We start from the raw sequence: 21,339 nt of genomic DNA, 5'->3' as shown, positions 1-21,339 counted from the left end.
GATCGTCAGCATGTCTACCTGCACCTACGGCATGAAACGCAAGCCCCCAGTCAATAGGGGCGTCAGTACGAATAATGTACCGAATATGCAAGGCATAAAAATTAGTATATAATAGGCATAAAAGAAACATGGAGTAAAGAACTCAACCTGCAAGTCTGAATAGCTTTGTGAATCATGAAAATATTTATAATGTCATGCGTATGCGTATAAATATTATATCATGTATAGATATATGCGTACATAACATCATCAAGCCTCTGAGGGCATCCCATCATATCATGTCAGCCTCTTTGGGCAAAATCATAAATGTATACCAGCTGATCAGGTGGTGGTGGTGCGTATATAACGCCATAATCTTTCCTCATGTCCCATATATATATATATATAATATATGCGTATATAATGTCATCTGGTCATGGGTCAATGTACATGTATAAATGAATGCAATGCATAAGGAAGTAAGTCAATAAGATCTCTTGGAATGTCATAAAATCAATATGCATTCGGATAAACTTTAGCAACTTACGTATTTTTCTGAGACCCATGAATAGAATATATAATAATAGGACACATGGGGAATCCAGAACATAGGCACCCCTAGTATTTCTATGAATAGAGTCATTTATGAAAGTTGTACATTTGTTCGTTTCGTTTGTATCATATGGATCATGCCAAAAAGAAAGAATAGATAGCCTTAACATGCCTCAAGTTGTCAGTGCAACTCAACAACAAGCTTACGACAACTAGCGCGCCAACCCTATAACAAAGAAATACGTGTACAACTTAGATGGCGGTGGTATATCACGTATCTCAAATAATAACTCGATTCTAAAATAAAACGGGCAGCATTTCTCCTGATTTCACTGCTCCCTCAAACCTACTATAGGTGAGATACAAAGACAATACAATCAACAGCTCAAAAATAACCCAACTACAATTCGGGACCTTCAATACAACAAAACCCCCAAATATACCATAACATACCCAATCAATAAGTTATCAATTAACCTGAAATTGCAACAACGAGTGACCAACCTACTACCCTACTATATGTGGCATTTCTACACGTCATTCATCCTTCCAAACTCCATAAATCAGCAGCACAATAAGCCAACACGAGTGGACTTCAAAACCGTCCACTAAAAGTGAAATAAATCGAACTCACGGCTTCCGATCACCGTCCCGTGAGTTCTAACTATTAGGAAAAGAATTTATCAACCTTCCTTGATATTTAAACACTTAAATACAGAAATTAGGCATTTTATTAACTATTAAATACATTCCAAAACTCAAACTACAAAGAAAAAGAGAAGCGATATAGTGATACTTACGTCATAGGGATCGTTCTGATGTTATCGCTTCTCGATTTCGTACCCGGGATGTTAGTATTCTTTGTAACACTATTAGAGAACTAAAGGACAGGTTCTATGGTGTTCTTGGGTTCTTTATAAAAATGAAGAGAGAGACGAGTTAAGACATATATATCAACTTTTGAAAAGTCAAAGAGGTGCTAGCTTGGTACCCTCTCATTCACCCATCTTCCGACGCTTATATCTTTTTATTCAGATGTCGTATGAATAAACGGTTAAGAGCGTTGAAAACTACATTCCAAGACCTTAAATTTTGTATATAATATGTCCCAAAAAGACCTCATATAGCACACGAAATTTATTTCTCAAAAAGCTCTGTTACAAGGCAAATCCTTAGTCGGTTTTTCTGCAACTTAAATCCGATTTTTTCCAAATTTTATATTTTCTATCCAAACATCATATATAATCATATTATTCCTTTAAGATCACTTAAATCATGATTAACAAGTCTCATATTTATTATACGTCACCTTGGGACGCACATGGTGTAACAATTTTCCCTCTTAGAAACATTCGTCCTTGAATGTTAAACTCCTAGAGATCTATAGAAATTTTTGGCAGAGTCTCCTCTATAACGGTACTAATACCAACCTGCTAGATAGAAAACCCATCAACACAAAGCCGCATAAGGCCACAATCATTAATAACACCAATGGCCTCACATGACCAATGACAATAACTAACATAAGAATCAAGTACCATATACGTACCTAAAGGCTGTGATGTCTCAGTTCGATCCTCCTCTGAAAGCGGAAACAAATGAGGATACATAGACTTCATGTCTTCTTCAGCTTCCCAAGTCATCTCCTCCACATTCTTGTTCCTCCAAAGTACTTTAACTGAAACTACGTCCTTAGTTCTCAATCTCCGAACTTGTCTATCTAGTACAGCAATGGGAGCTTCCTCATATGATAGTTGCTCTGTGACCTGAACATCGTTAATTGGAACGACTCTAGAAGGATCTCCAATACACTTGCGAAGCATAGACATATGAAAAACTAGATGTACAAACTCTAATTTGGAAGGCAAGTCTAACTCATATGCTACTTGGCCTACTCTGCATATAATCTTATAAAGTCCAATGTACCGATGGCTAAGCTTTCCTTTCTTACCGAATCTCATAATGCCTTTCATCGGTGATACCTTTAGGAATACCCAGTCGTCTACCTGAAACTCCAAGTCTCGGCGTCGATTATCTGTATAGGACTTCTGACGACTTTGAGCTGCTAATAGCCTTTCCCTTATAAGCTTAATATTCTCAATTGCCTGTTGTACCAACTCTGGTATTACTAACTTAGTTTCCCCAATCTCGAACCATCCTATAGGAGACCTACACTTCCGTTCGTAAAGAGCTTCGTATGGAGCCATCTGAATGCTGGAATGATAACTATTATTATATGCGAACTCAATAAGTGGAAGATGATCATCCTAGCTACCCCTGAAGTCTATCACATAAGCCTGTAGCATATCCTCCAGTGTCTGAATAGTACGTTCAGTCTGACCGTCTGTCTGGGGATAAAATGATGTACTAAGATTTATCTGAGTTTCCAATCCTTTTTGGAAGGACCTCCAGAAATTAGCTATAAACTGAGCACCTCTATCTGAAATAATAGATATAGGGACACCATTAAGTTGTACTATCTCCCTAATGTAAATCATTGCATAATTCTCTGCTGAATACGTAGTCCTCACAGGCAGAAAATGGGTTGATTTTGTAAGTCTATCGACAATAACCCATATAGAATCGAACTTATGTTGGGTACGAGGTAATCCTATGATGAAATCTATATTAATCATTTCCCATTTCCAAGTCGGAATCTCTATAGCCTGCAATAATCCACCGGATTTCTAATGCTCAATCTTAACTTGCTGACAATTAGGGCATTGAGCAACAAACTCTACTATATCCTTCTTCATTCCGTCCCACCAGTATATTCCCCTAATATCATGATACATCTTCGTCGCTCCTGGATGAATAGAATAATGAGAATAGTGAGCTTATCCCATAACCTACTGGCCCAACCCTGCCACATCAGGAACACATAATCGACCTCGATATTTGAGGACTCCATCTCCTGTAATCTCAAATGGTGTCTTCTCCTTTTGAGGGGTTGCATCTCTGTAGTGAGCTAGCACAGGATCTTCATACTGGCATTCCTTCACTTCAGTTACTAGAGAGGATGTTGCCGTGTCCTGAATAGTAACTCTGGTATCACCTGAGTCCAGTAATCGAACTCCAAGACTAGCTAGATGATGAATCACATGGGCTATCCCACACTTCTCTAACTGTAAATATGACAGGCTACCCATAGATCTACAGTTGACGGCGTCAGCTACTATATTCGCCTTCCCCAGATGGTATAAAATATCAACGTCATAGTCTTTCAGTACCTCCAACCATATCCTTTGGCGCAAATTCAATTCTTTTTGCTTGAAGATATATTGAAGGATCTTATGATCCGTATAGATATCAGCATGAATGCCATACAAATAGTGCCTCCACATCTTTAGTGCATGAATCACCGCGGCTAACTCTAAATCGTGGGTCGGGTAATTCTTCTCGTGGTTTCTTAGTTGTCTAGAAGCGTAAGCGACAACCTTACCATGCTGCACTAATACACAACCTAATCCAACGCCCAAAGCGTCATAATAGATAGCATAACCATCGGTCCCTTCTGGAAGTGTCAGAACTGGTGTTGAAGTCAATCTGTCCTTCAATGCCTGGAAACTCCACTCACAAGTATCAGTCCACTGAAACTTAGTTGCATTATGAGTTAACTTTGTCAATGGTGCTGAAAGAGAAGAAAAACCCTCTACAAATCTCCTATAATAACCTGCCAAACCCAGGAAGCTACGAACCTCCGTCGGTGTCGTGGGTCTAGGCCAAGTCTTCACTGCCTCAATCTTCTGTGTATCAACCCGAATACCCTCACCTAAAATAATATATGCAAGGAAAGCTACAGAATTCAACCAAAATTCACATTTGGAGAATTTTGCGTACAACTTCCTTTCTTGTAGAACTGTGAGCATAGTACACAAATGATTTTCATGCTCAGCCTCTAAACGAGAATAAATCAAAATATCATCTATAAATACAATCATGAACATATCTAGAAAGGTTTTGAACACACGATTCATCAAATCCATGAATACTGATGGGGAATTGGTCAAACCGAACGACATAACATGAAACTCAAAGTGCCAGTATCTGGTCCTGAATGATGTCTTTGGAATATCTTTCTCTCTAACCCTTACCTGATGGTACCCTGACCTCAAGTCTATCTCCGAGAAACACCTGGCTCCCTGCAACTAATCAAATAAATCATCAATCCTCGGGAGCGGGTACTTATTCTTGATCGTCTCCTTATTCAACTGTCTGTAATCAATACACATCCGCAAGGAACCATCTTTCTTTCTCACAAATAACACAGGTGCTCCCCACGATGATGTACTGGGTCTGATAAAGCCTTTTTCAAGCAAATCCCTAAGTTGTTCTTTCAATTCTCTCAGCTCTGCAGGTGCCATTCTATAAGGAGGAATAGATATCGGTTGAGTATCTGGTAATATGTCAATAGCAAACTCAATCTCCCTCTCTGGTAGAAGGCCTGGCAGCTCATTGGGAAAAACATCGGGAAACTCATTAACCACCGGAATAGATTGAAGAGTCGGTGACTCTTCTTTCACATCCCGTACCCGAACTAAGTGATAAATATAGCCCTTTCTGATCATCTTCCTTGCCTTGAGATAGTAAATAATTCTACCTCTTGGCGATGCAGTATTACCTTTCCACCAAAATCGGCTCCCCTGGAAACTGGAACCGAACCATCTTTTATCTACAATCAACGTTAGCATAACAAGAAGCCAACCAATCCATACCCATTATAACATCAAATTCCACCCTATCTAACTCAATCAGGTCGGCTATTGTAGAACGACTATGAACTACTACTATACAGTATTTATATACCCGTCTAGCTATCACTAGATCCCCAACAAGTGTAGACACCTCAAAAGGTTCAATCAACTCAGGTTCTATCCCAAACTTACTAGCAACCAATGGAGTGACGTACGATAAGGTGGAACCTGGATCAATCAATGCATATACATCATATGAGGAGAATGATAATATACTTGTAGCAATATCAGGTGATGACTCATAATCCTGTCGACCCGCTAAGGCATAGATACGGTTCTGAGGACCACTCGAGCTAGATGCTCTACTTCTGCCTCTACCACGACCAGTCGGTGCCTGTGAACTTTGCTCAGGGGGCGTACTGATGATGACGAATTGGCTACAGATCTCGCTGGCTGAACTATACCTGCACCACCTCTCATCGGATAATCTCTCATAATGTGGCCTGGATAACCACAAGTATAACAAACACCCAACCTTATAAGGCACTGCCCAGCATTTTGCTTACCACACTGAGCACATCGTGGAAAGGGCATTATCTGACTTGACTCATCCCTGTACTGAGAACTAGAGGCCCTGGAACTCTATCTGGACCCTGAATATGTGGAACGATCAAATCTCCTACCGGCAAACTGAGGGGGTGCACTAGCCGATGGGTGGGCTGGATACCTCGTGTACTGTTATCTCTGACCACCTCGAAACTCACCAGAAGGACCTGAAAGTCTCGCTCTCTTACTCTGGCCACTATCATGCTCACGATCGGCCCTCTGCTTCTGCTTATGCTCCTCTACACCCTGAGCGTATGCCTGAATACGAGAAATATCAATGCCTGGATGAAGTGAGACCGACATACAGTCATTAAGCAGGTGCAACTCCAACCCCATCACGAACTGGTGAACCCGATCCTCCATCTTAGTTACAATAGTGGGAGCATACCTAGCCAAAGAATCAAACTGAAGGTTGTACTTCCGAACACTCATATTACCCTGTCGAAGGGTCAAGAACCTATCAACTCTGGCCCGTCTAAGTTTTGGTGGCAAATAATGACGAAGAAAAGTCTTTGTAAACTCCTGCCATACTGCTGGAAGGGCATCCTCACCTCTAGACAACTCCCAAAACTCGTACCAATTAACTGCAACATCTCGAAGTCTATAGGAAGCTAGCTCAATTGACTCAGTCGCAGTGGCCTTCATTACCCTCAAAGTCCTCTACATCCTATCGATAAATACCTGAGGGTCCTCATTTTGATCTGCTCCAGTGAATATCGGAGGGTCCAAATTAATGAAATCACGAACTCTCGCACTGATGGCCCTATCTGCATGACCAATACCTACCTCCTGGCATCGAGCCTGTGCGGCCATTAATCGAGTCAATAGCTGAATAGCGTCTCTCATCTCCTGACCTGGTGCATCTGGCTGAGGAGCTGGGGGTACTGGAGCTGGCGCTGGTGCTGGTGCCCCTCGGATCTCCTCCGGAGAGGGTAGGGTATGTGAAGTCTAAGATGGAGTCTCATTATGTGACTCTCCCTGAGCCCTGGTAACTCGTGGCGCTCGACTTGTAGTCTCATCATCCACGGACTTGCCCTTCTGGGCGGCTGTAGCTTTCTTGGGCATCGCTGAGAACATAACATACCGTTAGGAAAATGAATTCTTATATCGCACGATCTAAAATAAGAAGGGAGGGTAATATCCTATATGTCCTGTAGCCTCCTGTTTATAAGTGTGGTGCACAACAAAATCATAAACAAGACTCTACTAGACACGGTCTGTAGACAACCCTAGGATGGAACTGCTCTGAAACCACTTTTGTCACGACCCAAGCCGATGGGCTGTGACGAGTGCCCGAGTGCTACCAATCGAACACCCCTAAGCATATGTTTAAGATATAAATATGGAATAAGTGTAGATCATGCCTAACGTCTGAAAATAAACTACTGATTCATATGAACAACATACGTGGGAAACTATGCCCAAAAGACATACATACATATATATACGGTAGGGTGAGCCGAAAAGGCCACAAACTATCCAACTATACATGACTATCTACAGACCACTAATAGAGTGTACAACTGTATAAAGGATGGGACTAGGCCCCGTCATACCCATATGTATACAAAAGTATCGTACCAAAACTTAATAGCAGCTTCGGATCAAATGGAGCACACCAACTCTCGCTGAGCAATGATCCTAAGATGGAGGATCGTCAGCATGTCTAGCTGCACCTGCTGCATGAAACGCAGGTCCCCAGGCAATAGGGGCGTCAATACGAATAATGTACCGAGTATGTAAGGCATAAAAATTAGTATATAATAGACATGAAAGAAACATGGAGTAAAGAACTCAACCTGTAAGTCTGAATAGCTATGTGAATCATGAAAATATTTATAATGTCATGCGTATGCGTATAAATGTCATATCATGCATAGGTATATGCGTACATAACATCATCAAGCCCCTGAGGGCATCCCATCATATCATCTCAGCCTCTGTGGGCAAAATCATAAACGTATACCAGCTGATCAGGTAGTGGTGCGTATATAACACCATAACTTTTCCCATAACACACACACACACACACACACACACACACACACACACATATATATATATATATATATATATATATATATATATATATATATATATATATATATATATATATATATATATATATATATATATATACCCGTATATAACGCCATCTGGTCATGAGTCAATGTACATGTATAAATGAATGCAATGCATAAGGAAGTAAGTCAATAAGATCTCTTGAAATGTCATAAAATCAATATGCATTCGGATAAACTTTAGCAACTTACGTAATTTTCTGAGACCCATGAATAGAATATATAATAATAGGACACATGGAGAATCAAGAACATAGGCACCCCTAGTATTTCTATGAGTAGAGTCATTTATGAAAGTTGTACGTTTGCTCGTTTCATTTGTATCATATGGATCATGCCAAAAAGAAAGTATGGATAGCCTTAACATACCTCAAGTCGTCAATGTAACTCAACAACAAGTTTACGACAACTAGCGCGCCAACCCTATAAGAAAGAAATACATGTACGACTTAGATGGCGGTGGTATATCACGTATCTCAAATGATAACTTGATTCTAAAATAAAACAGGCAGCATTTCCCCTGATTTCACTGCTCCCTCAAGCCTACTATAGGTGAGATACAAACACAATACAATCAACAGCTAAAAAACAATCCAACTATAATTCGGGACCTTCAATACAACAAAACCCCCAAATATACCATAATATACCCAATCAATAAGTTATCAATTAAACTGAAATTGCAACAACGAGCTACCAGCCTACTACCCTACCATATGTGGAGTTTATCTATGCCCTTCATCCTTCCAAACTCCATAAATCAGCAGCACAATAAGCCAACACGAGTGGACTATAAAACAGTCCACTAAAAGTGAAATAAATCGAACTCACGGCTTCCGATCACCGTCCCATGAGTTCTAACTATTAGAAAAAGAATTTATCAACCTTTCTTGATATTTAAATACTTAGATACAGAAATTATCATTTTATTAACTATTAAATACATACCAAAACTCAAACCACAAAGAAAAAGAGGCGATATAGCGATACTTAAGCTGTAGGAATCGTTCTGATATTATCGCTTCTCGATTTCGTACCCGAGATGTTAGTATTATTTGAAATACTATTAGAGAGCTCAAGGACAGGTTCTATGGTGTTCTGTAGTCGGGTTCTATGTAAAAATAAAGAGAGAGACGAGTTAAGACATATATATATCAACTTTTGAAAAGTCAAAGAGGTGCTAGCTTAGCACCCTCTCATTTGTCGTATGAATGAACGGTTAAGAGCGTTAGAAACTACATTCCAAGACCTTAAATTTGGTATTTAATATGTCCCAAAAAGACCTCATATAGAACATAAAATATATTTCTCACAAAGCTCTGTTACAAGGCAAATCCTTAGTCGGTTTTTTCGCAACTTAAATCCGATTTTCCCAAACTTTATATTTTCTATCCAAACATCATATATAATAATATTAAGACTATAAAATCATTTAAATCATGATTAACAAGTCTCATATTTATTATAAGTCACCTTGGAACGCACAAGACTTCCTCCTCTACTATGTTGTGACATTAAAGACTTGGTCATGCTCCTTATTCAGTCCTCTAGAAAACACTTACAATAAAGACCATGTTGTCTAGTTTAGATTCTTGTAACTGTCATGTTTGTCCATTAGCTAAACAAATTAGGTTACCTTTTCCTACTAGTATCTCAAAATCAAAATGTTCATTTGAGCTTGTTCATATGGATGTGTGGGGTCCTTATAGATTGAATACCTACAATGGTTATAGATACTTTCTCACTCTTGTTGATGATTTTTCAAGAATGACATAAACCTTTATCTTAAGACTGAAAAGTGTTGTATATGTGATTTTTATCCAATTTTCTTCGCTTAGTAGAAAATCAATTCTCTTCTACTATCAAGATTCTTAGGTCTGATAAAGGCTATGAGTTTTTTAATTCTCTTTGCTCTACTCTATTTCAAACCAACAGAATTGTTCATCAAAGTAGTTGTGTCTATACTCCCCAACAAAATGAAGTTGTGGAGAGGAAGCATAGACATATACTTGAAGTAGGTAGAACATTAAGGTTTCAGGTTGTACTTCCGTTGAAACTATGTGGTGACTGCATTCTAGCAACCACTTATATCATTAAAAGACTGCCTAACAATGTTCTACATGAAAATACTCCTTATGAGCCTTTTCATGGTTGTCCTCCTAAACTTGATCACCTAAGGACAATAGGCTACCTCTATTATGCTACAAAAATTGATTTTCATGATAAGTTTCTACCAATGTCCATCCCTGATGTCCTTTTAGGCTATGCTTCTACACAGAAAGGTTATAAACTATATGACCTTGATTCTGAAAAAACCTTTGTCAGTCGAGATGTTGTCTTCAAGGAAAATATTTTTCCCTTCAAATTTCCAAAAGGAAAATTTCTTTCATCACATCATGACTCTTCCACATACATTCCTGCAGCTTCTTCTGATACATTCAATCCATCTTCAACATTGGATGATGTACCCTTCTCTTCTATACCAAATACACCTACTCCAACTCCTTCAACATCAATCACCAGGTCACAAATTTCATCTTTAGAGCCTACCAACTCTTAATTCACTACCAATTCACCTCCCTCTGAAGATTCTAATCCATCAGACAACTTACCTTCTGATTCTTCCATTGATCATGACACTTCAACTTATCTTAGTCTACCTGTCTCGCCTGTCATCTCTCAGCCTAGAAAATCAGGCAGAACTAGTAAGCCACTTATTTGTCTGATTATGTCCATCCACCCTTGCCATCTACTTCTTCCATCTCTCATCCCATTGAACAGTTTGTATCCTATTCTCATCTTTCTGCTACTTTCAAAACATTTCTTATTTTTTTTCTACTGATATTGAACCTTATTATTTCCATCAAGCTAGTCAGGATAACAACTGGGTTCAAGCTATGGAGCTTGAGATTGAGGCTTTAGACCAAAATAACACTTGGACCATGGTTGACTTACCTACTGGCAAGATACCCATTAGGCGCAAGTGGGTGTATAAAATAAAATACAAGGCAGATGCTACTGTAGAGATGTTCAAGGTCAGATTGGTTGCTAAAGGTTTCACACAACAGGAGGAGTAGGATTTCTATGATACATTCTCCCCTGTGACTAAGCTAACAACTGTGAGGGCTGTCATTACCACTGTAGCTCTTAAACACTAGCATGTATTTCAAATGAATGTCCAAAATGCCTTTTTGACTGGAGATCTTGAAGAGGAAGTTTTATGACTTTACCCCAAGGACTTAGTAGCCAGGGGAAGCATAATGTTTGTAGGCTACTCAAATCCCTCTATGGGCTAAAGCAGGCATCTAGACAGTAGAATTTGAAACTATCTCAAGCCTTGTCTCTATCTGGTTTTAAGCAAAGTAAACATGACTATTCATTGTTCACCAAGAATGTGGATAGCAAGTTTGTACTGATACGTGTCTATGTAGATGACCTTCTTGTTACAGGAAATGATTTGCAGGAAATAAAGCTTGCTCAGGAAGCTCTGCATCAACATTTCAAGATGAAGGAACTTGGGGAGGTCATATATTTCTTAGACATAAAGTTTGCTAGGTCAAATGAGGGAATTCTCATGTTTCCAAGAAAATATGCCTTAGAAATGATATCTGAAGCAGGCCTAGCAGGTTCTAAACCTAAAGAGACACCAATGGAGCAGAACTTGAAGTTGACAATTACAAAGTTTGATGCATGCACAATCACAAATAATGGAGATGAGTTATAGGAGGACAAGGCGAGCCACCAAAGGCTCATGGGGAAGCTTTTGTATCTCACAATAATAAGACTTGACATTTAATATGTAGTGCAATTTCTAAGTCATTTTATGCATGTACCCAAAAAGTCTCATTATGAAGCAGCAGTTCATGTAATAAGATAAATTAAGAAGCAACCAGGGCTGGGATTGTTAATGTCTAGTAACAGCATTGAAGAGATAGAAGCATTATGTGACTCAGACTGAGCCTCATATCCTATGTCAAGAAAATCTGTTACTGGACATTGCATTAAGCTTGGAGGTTCAACCATATCTTGGAAAGCCAAGAAGCAGAATACAATATCTAGAAGCTCAGCTGAAGCTGAGTATAGAAGCATGGCACACACAGTGCCTGAACTTGTGTGGTTTAGTGGTCTATTGAAAGAACTGAATGTGGATTTAAAGCTGCCCATAGAGTTGTTTTGTGATAACAAAGCTGCATTGCAAATTGCTGCAAATCCTATATACCATGAGAGGACGAAGCACATAGAGATAAATTGCTATTTCATTAGAGAAAAAATTCAAGAAGGGTTGATTAAGACCCTCTACATTGCTAGCCAAGAACAACCAGCAGATGTTCTAACAAAGGCACTTGGACACCAGCAACATGCGACATTAATCTTCAAGTTGGGAATGAAAGACATTTTCTCATTCTCAACTTGAGGGGGAGTGTTGGCATTAAAAGAGTTGTAAATGGTTGTACATTCCTGTATTTAAGTTGTACCCTTCTAGAAGATAGTCAGTTAGGAAATTAGTTATTAGTATTTTACTGTTAGTCGGTTAAGTTGGTTACTTAGCTATTAGAATAAATAGACTATGTACAACTCATTTTTGCATTAAGGCAACTAACAGAGAAAATTGATCTCATTTCTCTGCCCCTCTCTGATTGTTTCTTCCTCTCTCTTCTTAGAACTCATTAATGGTGGAACCTATGGCTAGATTTTAATAAATTGGGGTTTATACCTAATCCTTCACCAAGCTATGTTAAGAAAAATAAAAGAGATAGACCTAGAAAGCTACATAGAAGCCTGCATTGCAATATTTTCCAACAGTTCAAAGCTTAAAGTAGAGCGTTCTCCAGCTTGGCTAAACTTCTAAAAAATCAGATGTGATTATTTTAAAACAGAGGTACTTAATTTGGAGACTAAAAGGTGTTTGGCCGGAAAAAAATAAGTGATTCTAAGTTTTTTCTTAATTTAATCCATATGTCTCTCACACTCTCTTTTCTTGGCTCATCTCTAAGATACACATCAATTCGTCAAACACAAACTTAATTAAAGTTTCTCATGAAAAATATTTCAAATTATTTATCTATTCAAATAACATTACTTGTAAAGTAAATAGTTACACGTCCATTTTCATAATTTGATACTTAAAATCACTTTTTGAAATGTAGGCCAAACATATATGATTTCTCGGGGTAAATTTCACAAATGGTCATATACCGTACTTTTTTCACTAAAGTCATATAACTTTATTTTCTAACACAAAAATCATATAATTATGACTTTTTTTTTTCATCAAAGTTACATAACTATGTTTTCTCACACAAAAATCAGAAAACTTTTACTAACTCACACAAAAATCATACTGATCGAAAAATATAATTTTTTTGTAGTATTTTCTTATTTTGTAGTTTTTTTATTTTTTATTTTCAGTCTAATAAATAATAACCCAATTAAAATAGGAATGACTCAACTCGACCTGGCCCACCCGACCCAATACTCATACATATAAATTAAAATAATACTAAAAGTGAATAGTAAAGCCTTCAAAACATGATACTTCTATCTTTTATTTTTCTTTTCAAGATTTTTATTTAAATTGAGAGCATTTTTATTTCAAGTGCTCTATAATTATACCTTTTATTTCTTTATTTTTTTGTCAGAATCTCATGCATTCCGAACTAAATTTTTTATGGGGAAAGAATTCACTTTTAATATTATTTTAACTTAAGTATACGAGTATTGGGTCAGGTTGGGTTGGGTCATTTCTATTTTAAGGAAAAAATATAAAATTATATATATACTCAACTATTTTTTTAGGAGTAGTTAACAATATACTCATATTTCTTTTATTTTAAATGGGTAATTATTTATTAAACTGAAAATAAAAAATAAAAAAACATAAAATTAGAAAATACTACGGAAAAATTTATTTTCCAACCACTATGATTTTTGTGTGAGAAAACAAAGTTATATAACTTTGGTGGAAAAAAATCATAGTTATATGATTTTTGTGTGAGAAAACAAAGTTATATGACTTTGGTGAGAAAAAAATCATAGTTATATAACAATTCGTGAAATTTAACCCTATTTCTCGTGTACTAACAGAAGCACTTCCAAAAATAATTTGACCAAACACAACTTGCTAAAAGTACACATTCATTTGAAAAGAAGTCATTTCCCAGCTCGGCATGTCCTTTTCTTTTTTCTCTAGGGTTTTGCAAGAACGCAATAGAGTAGTTTTTCTTTTTCTTTCATGATCAATGAGAAAGCTTTAGGTAGTTGAGCCAGAATTCGTTGATAAGGTGGTGCTAGACAAACTTTTCAATGTACTAATAGTATTTTAGAAACTTTCTAATCTGGAATCAGTTTTAAGTAATTCTACTATTCTAGCAATAATTATTACTTCATCCTACGAAAGCCTTCTAGATACTTTAACTTATTTTAATCTTATTTCTTATTTTTTTCAAATCTTTTTGTTATTCACAGTGGAGAGGGGAAGGAGATCTTTGCTCTTTATTGCATAGCTATTGTTAATATTAATAGAGACGTTATATTCTTATCCCTAGCTTTAATTTACTGTGCTGTAATTAGAAGTCAATAAGAACTTAAAGCACGACTGGAGCTAGGTGAGCGTGTGAATCCTTTGCCCGAAAATTACACTGTGTATATATGATTAATTCTTTTTTTATATATATGGTATATTAGATTTTGAAACTCCTTTAACTTCTTTGCGTGTTTATTTTTCTTATTGTTTAAATTTTCTTTGGTAAAAATCCCGCCATGACTAGAAGCGCGTAGGAGAGCATTGTTATTACATGTTTGGCCTTGACTTTGTATATTGTCAAGTAGGGGTGTACATGGACCGGATTGGTTCGGATTTTATCAAAATCAAACCAAACCAACTATATCGGTTTGGTTTGATTTGGTTCGATTTTGTCGGATTTTTCGGGTTTTTCAGATTGTTACATAAATATTATTTTAATATTACTTGTTAACGTTATCGATAAAGTTTTGATAAGTTAATGTATGTTTAGTAAAAATTAAAAAAATTACAAATATATGACCTATTAAAATATTCTTATGGAGATTTTTTTTAGTAACACGTGATAGTTATTTTCTTAATCGTCTAACAATAATTTTTCATTTGATGTACGCTTTCAAGATTAACAGAATTTAATAATTAAACATAAAAATCAATATGATACCTAAATAATGAAATGTTCTATTTAATTTTAAATTATCGAAATACCATTTCAAATTCGAAAGATATAAGAAATCTTGACATATGAATATGGAAGAACAAAGAGATGATTGACCCATTTAAATAACACTTAATAAGAAAGTGATGCAACTCATTATTTAAAGTAAATAAAAATAAATGCACTTCATAATTTTATTAAATATTACATTCTATGAGCGGATCTCAAATATTTTTAGATATTTTTTAAAGAAAATTCTATATAAAGTCTTAAAAGTATATATAAAAATTACATATTTATATGTTGGTTTGATTCGGATTTTTCACCAAATACCAAACCTAATCGGATTTTTTAATCGATTTGGTTTGACTTTTAATTTTTCCAGTTCGATTTGAACAGCGTTGTTGTCAAGTATTTGGCAAAATCTTTCCGTTACCAGTTACAATCAAATATCACCAAACTCTCCACCAAAACGTCCTTCCTTTTTTCTTACATAATTTCTATATTTATAAAATGAGGATAATGACGAGAAAATAGAATCTTGCCTGCTGAATTGCTCCACAGATCTATATAAGGAAAATTTCTTTTTATTTTAATATATTGAATATAGTACTTAATTAGATCTTTGTAACAAGGATTGGTGCGCGGCAAATAAATAGTCAGGCAACCCCCACGTTGAATGGCTCGTGCCCCAGACCGGTCGTTGGTTAACCTTAAAGGTTGACTTTTCCTTTGGGATCCCATGGGCTTAACCGCTAGAGCTTCCAGATTTGGTTCTTCTATTTTTCGACCCAAATCTTTGCTACCCAGGCACCTTCACACCATGAGGTTATATTTCACTCTTATTGTTTCTTTATATTGTATGTACTTGTTTGTTTTTCTGTTTCAACCGGGTTCAAATGGATATTGGATATTGGTATATACGGTCTGAGCTAGTTTGATATTGAGGCATAGGACTAATTGTTGAATTTTTTTTTTTTTTCGTGTGTGTTTCTATTCCACTATGTGGTTGTAGTTTCATGGAGGTTAAATGTTTCTTTATGGTTTTTGGATTCATTATGGATATTGATACATTGGTAAAGTTGGCATAACTGGTAAAGTTGATGCCATATGACCAGGCCTCTTGTAGAAATGCAGGGTAAGACTGCGTACAATAGACCCTTGTGGTCCGAACCTTCCCTGAACCCGCGCATAGCGGTAGCTTAGTGCATCGGGCGGGCTGTCCTTTATAGATATTGATACATCGGCACTTCATCTGTTTCATTTTAAACAGCGGTTTGGTATTGAGTTTAAGGTAAAAACTAAAAAGAAAGGCTTTTTGCACATACCAAAAGTTTTGTTTGAACTTGCGGTTTTAAACATGTCATGGCGTCGTTATGATTATAAAAGCACGTCATTAAGGTTAAGTTTAAAGTTAAAAGAGTTTCAAAGTGTGGAAAGATATCTTTTTCTCAAAAATAAATTAACACGGAAAGTGTTATATAAAATGGAATACACCACAACAACAACAACAAAAATATACCCAGTGTATTCCCACATGTGGGGCAAGTGTTATATAAAATGGAACATAGGGAGTATTTATTTACATGTAGGACCTTACTCTCCTCTGTCAGCTTTTGTTTGCAGGATTCAGATATTTTCTGCAATTACAGTATTAGAGTGGTTGTTAGATCAAGGTTGTTGTTTTCCTGATTTTGTAGGTGTTAGAGTTGATTCTGGATGTTGTCCACAAGCTTTCTCAAGAAATGCATGTTTTAGATGAGAGGATGTTGATAGGTTGAGAGTTTTGTAAGTGAGATACCAATATTGATCCCTAGGGTATGGGTGCAGATAAAAAACAAATGAACTTTAATTGATCATTAAGTCTGAATTTGATGAAGTTAATTGCTACCAAGTGGAAACACTTTTCTCTTTTGTTGTGTTTAACAGCAGTTAAGTAGAGTAAGTGACACTGGGAAGATCAGCCAAATCCCCAGCAAAAGAGGAAGAAAAACTCTTCCTTAAGTGGACCTGCTAAAGGGAAAGTCTCGACTCCATTTGAGTTGGAGTAGATGCAATTGATTACATAGACAAGCTTGTAAAATTAAAATACAAACTGAGTTTTAAATGGAAGGTGATTTGCCTTGAGGAACACATGCAGCTGCATTTAGTTAGTAAACATGTATCTCTCCGCTTTCTGTTGAATGTTATAAGCTTTCATACTACTCATATAGGTCTTTCCATCGGGGCAGAACATATTGCAGTGTGATCCTTCGGGTAATAGGATTTGATACTTTTTCAATTGGAAATCAGTGCAACTGCTCCTTTGATGGAAGTTATGGGATAGATTGAGATTCACTTTCAATATGCTGCTATACAAAGCTTCAGTTGTCTCATTTCGAACTGCATTGAGATGGAGAACTGAATCCTCTTGATGTGTAGCCAAAACTGTGAATTTGGACCTCTTAATCATTCATTTGCTTTTCAATGCGACATGTTACTTACTCATACGTTTTTTCACATCAGTTGGTCGGATAAATGGTTTTTGTTTGAAATTTCTTTAACTTATCTTCTGCTTGTTTTAATCTCAGCACATGATAACGCAATGCCCTCCTGAAAATTTCGACTTTTCAGAGAATATGTTGATACTTGATAGCCACTCATTCGTTCAATTAGACCTAGTTGTCCTGTACCCTGGTTTAGATGGGCTTTCAACAGTAAATTTCTAAGTAACAGCATCAATCTATTTTTTATTGTTTGTTCTTTGACCTTTTAATGTAAGGCTTTAAAGTGTTCCGTGTGTTAAACGTTGAATACTGTAGTTCTAGTGAATTAGTGATTGAAAGACTTTCAGATGGATTAACATGCCCACATGACCTGTAGAAGAAAAAATTCTTTTAAGCAGTGTTGTCATTTAGATACTGCAATGTAAACACACATAAGCGATGAGACACAAGATGGGTGAATTTATAAGCTATGTGGGGCATAATTCATGAAAATGATGTCAAATCTCTGATCAAAGTAATCCACACATTTTAATTGAGTTTATCGCTCTTAGTTTTCATCATCCTGAGACTTGGACTATTCATCTATCCTATTTCATGACGCTAAGTGGTGCAACAAGTTTGGCTCTTAGCATGACCTGAACCTGTTATTCTCGGTGTCCATTAGATCCAAATGCTTTGTGATTTTCTCCGATAAGACGCTGATTATATTGAATAGTCAGATGTAGCAGCTAACAACTCATACTTACAAGTTAGAAGGCAGTGATTTCTATTGCATATTTTATTAAGCTTCAGTTTACCTTCTTTTCTGAACCTGTTGTCTAGGTCTTCTACAATGTTACATCAATCAACTGCAGGAGCGCTTTGTTCGAGCATTTAGGTTCTGACTGTTGAAAGATGTATTTTTTATTTGTATTACCCTTTCTACTGATCATGTTCATAGCTTCTATAAAATTTACCCTTATCAAACAAAAAAAACTACCTTTTCCTCGGATCAAACTTTTGATCTTACCATAAGATGATATTGCCTGCTAGAGAAAATGTGACCCCTCTTTGTTTCAGGTCCTAGTATATGCTGATTATAATCCAACTTGAAAAACTGTTTAGCCCCAAAAGAGATATAATGCAATATCATTCAATCCATTTGATTTCTGAGAGAATATTCTTCTTATACATATTTACTGTAGCATTTCTACTTTAGATTTTAATATGTTGGCCCACTACAGAACAAGGACAATTTTTGGGATTTCCCTTTCCCTAATCATCATAAACATGGCCGCTATAATGGAGCGCGCTGATGAGAATCTCCTTCCAGCTGTTTACAAAGAAGTCAGTGAAGCTTTTACAGCAGGACCATCTGATCTTGGGTATCTCACATTCATAAGGAACTTTGTGCAGGGAATTGCATCACCGGTGGCAGGTATTTTAGTTTTAAATTATGACCGTCCCACGGTTCTTGCAATTGGTATCCTCTTCTGGGCCCTATCAACCGGTGCAGTGGGTGCGAGTAAGTATTTTATGCAGGTTGCTTTCTGGAGAGCAGTAAATGGTTTCGGTCTGGCAATTGTGATACCTGCACTGCAGTCCTTCATAGCTGATAGCTATACGGATGAAGTCAGAGGAACGGGATTCGGGTTTCTTAATCTAATTGGTACTGTGGGTGGGATAGGAGGCGGAGCTATAGCTACAGTTATGGCTGGTCATGAATTCTGGGGCATACCAGGATGGCGCTTTGCCTTTTTCGTGATGGCAACTTTGAGTACTTTGATAGGATTTCTTGTTTTCTCTTTTGTTGTTGACCCAAGGAAAAAAGCCAGCGGCCAGCGTGATATTTCAAAGCATTCTGACAGGTAGTTACTTGTTTATCCACCTTTATGTTGGTTAGTTGTTGCTCCATTTCCTATTCTGTAGTTAAGCAGATTCTACTCTTTGTTGTTATTTTTGAGTTTTCTTTTCTTACGCTTTAGGGAAGAATTGATAGAGAAGGAACATTCAAATATCAATTCAATGTCAATTTGGATGGAGTCCTGGACAGCCATGAGAAGTGTCATCAAAGTTCAAACATTTCAGTTCATTGTTTTGCAGGGTCTAGTTGGATCCCTACCTTGGACAGCCTTTGTTTTCTTTACACTGTGGTTTGAATTAATCGGTAGGTGGCCTTTTTTCAAGATTTAGTATGTCACTTTTTCTTGTGCTGATGAACATTTCTTTTACGGGTGTTAAGTGCGTCAACGGTGATCATGAACTTATGATGCAGGTTTTGATCATAATAGTGCAGCAGCACTTGTCGGTCTATTTGCTGCTGGATGCGCATTAGGATCCTTTTTCGGTGGAGTAGTTGCAGACAGAATGTCTCGAATATACCCTCATTCAGGGCGTGTCATGTGTGCTCAATTCAGTTCTTTCATGGGCATCCCGTTCTCATGGTTCATTCTCCGAGTTATCCCCCAGTCTGTAAGCAGCTACTCCACATTTGCTGTGACTTTATTCATAATGGGCCTCACAATCAGCTGGTGTGCTACTGCTACAAATGGTCCAATGTTTGCAGAAGTGGTGCCTTCGAAACACCGCACCATGATATATGCTTTTGATCGTGCCTTTGAGGGTTCATTTTCTTCTTTTGCTGCTCCAATTGTAGGAATTCTCGCCGAGAAAATGTATGGTTATGATGCCAAGTCAGTTGATCCATTATTAGGATCTACAAGAGAGGCTTTAGCATTGTCGAAAGGCCTGTTTTCAATGATGGTTGTTCCTTTTGGTTTATGTTGCTTGTTTTACACCCCTTTGTATTGGACATTCAAGCAGGACCGTGAAAATGCAAGACTTGCTGCTGCAAAAGAAACAGAGATGATATGATGATACCACACTTGTCATTTCTTTGTTAATCCGTTCTTCTTGGACTCTTAGTGTCCATATGGCAAGTTCAGTTCATTTGGATTTGGAGTTTCTCTCTGTGACCACATTGATGAAATCCTACTGCACTGCTGTAGGCCAAAACAACAGTTTTCCTGTCTAATTTTGCAGAGATGTCATATGGTGGTAGCACCAGCACAACAGGTTTACTAATCTCATCTAACCTATCAAACTCAAAAATGTACTGGTGCTGGAACAAGAGGATGCATTTGCTTACCAAAGAATATGTCTGGCTGAAGTAGTTGCTTTTGTAATGTCAGACTGGATAGAGGGGTGAGAGATGGGTTTCGCATGTTTGTCTATGTTACATGTAAAACCTACCACTTTTCAAGTTAGAAAAAAGCAACATAACCAAATGTATCCTCTTACCAAGATCGTTTTCAGTGTAATATTAAATGTTTTTATAAAACAATAGAGTTTTAACATGACTTCTTTTTTACGTTCACCCTTGCAATGTAGTCAGGATAGATAGTTAATTTTAGCGCCCTTCAGATCTCATATTTTGGCCGAGTTTACCGTATCTCCATCCCCTATGTTAGGCAGCCGTAATATTTTGTTACGTTCTACCACTATTATGCTAGAATAAAAGGTTCCACACGAGCTCCCGTTCCGCGGCGTGGTGGCAGGACCGCTAGGGGAGTAGCTCCGGGTATAGATAGGGTTAAATCTGTAGGGGTCATGCAAATACATAGGCTCCTTCCCTTCTCATTGGAGCCATATACCATGCTAAGACCAGTATTTACACAACTAACGTCAATAATAATAATACAACAACAACGACCCAGTAAAATCCCACAAGTGAAGTTTGGGGTAATGTGTACGCAGGCCTTACCTCTAACCAAGGGAGTAGAGA

General features: G+C 37.2%; 1 protein-coding gene across 1 annotated transcript; it reads left to right on the top strand.

Annotated features, from left to right (window-relative positions):
- The first annotated feature begins 15,569 nt into the window (after window positions 1-15,569).
- On the top strand, window positions 15,570-20,923 carry LOC107770699 (uncharacterized). Its single transcript, XM_016590032.2, has 4 exons — window positions 15,570-15,918; window positions 18,800-19,423; window positions 19,541-19,722; window positions 19,831-20,923. Exons 1-4 carry the CDS (start codon window positions 15,833-15,835, stop codon window positions 20,427-20,429), a joined length of 1,491 nt encoding a protein of 496 aa, XP_016445518.1. The 5' UTR covers window positions 15,570-15,832; the 3' UTR covers window positions 20,430-20,923.
- Window positions 20,924-21,339: the final 416 nt, after the last annotated feature.

The sequence above is a fragment of the Nicotiana tabacum genome, chromosome 17, assembly GCF_000715075.1.
Source record: "Nicotiana tabacum cultivar K326 chromosome 17, ASM71507v2, whole genome shotgun sequence".
NCBI classification, from domain to species: Eukaryota; Viridiplantae; Streptophyta; class Magnoliopsida; order Solanales; family Solanaceae; genus Nicotiana; species Nicotiana tabacum.
Note: the sequence above shows the minus strand (reverse complement) of the source record. Positions and strands in the feature narration are given on the sequence as shown.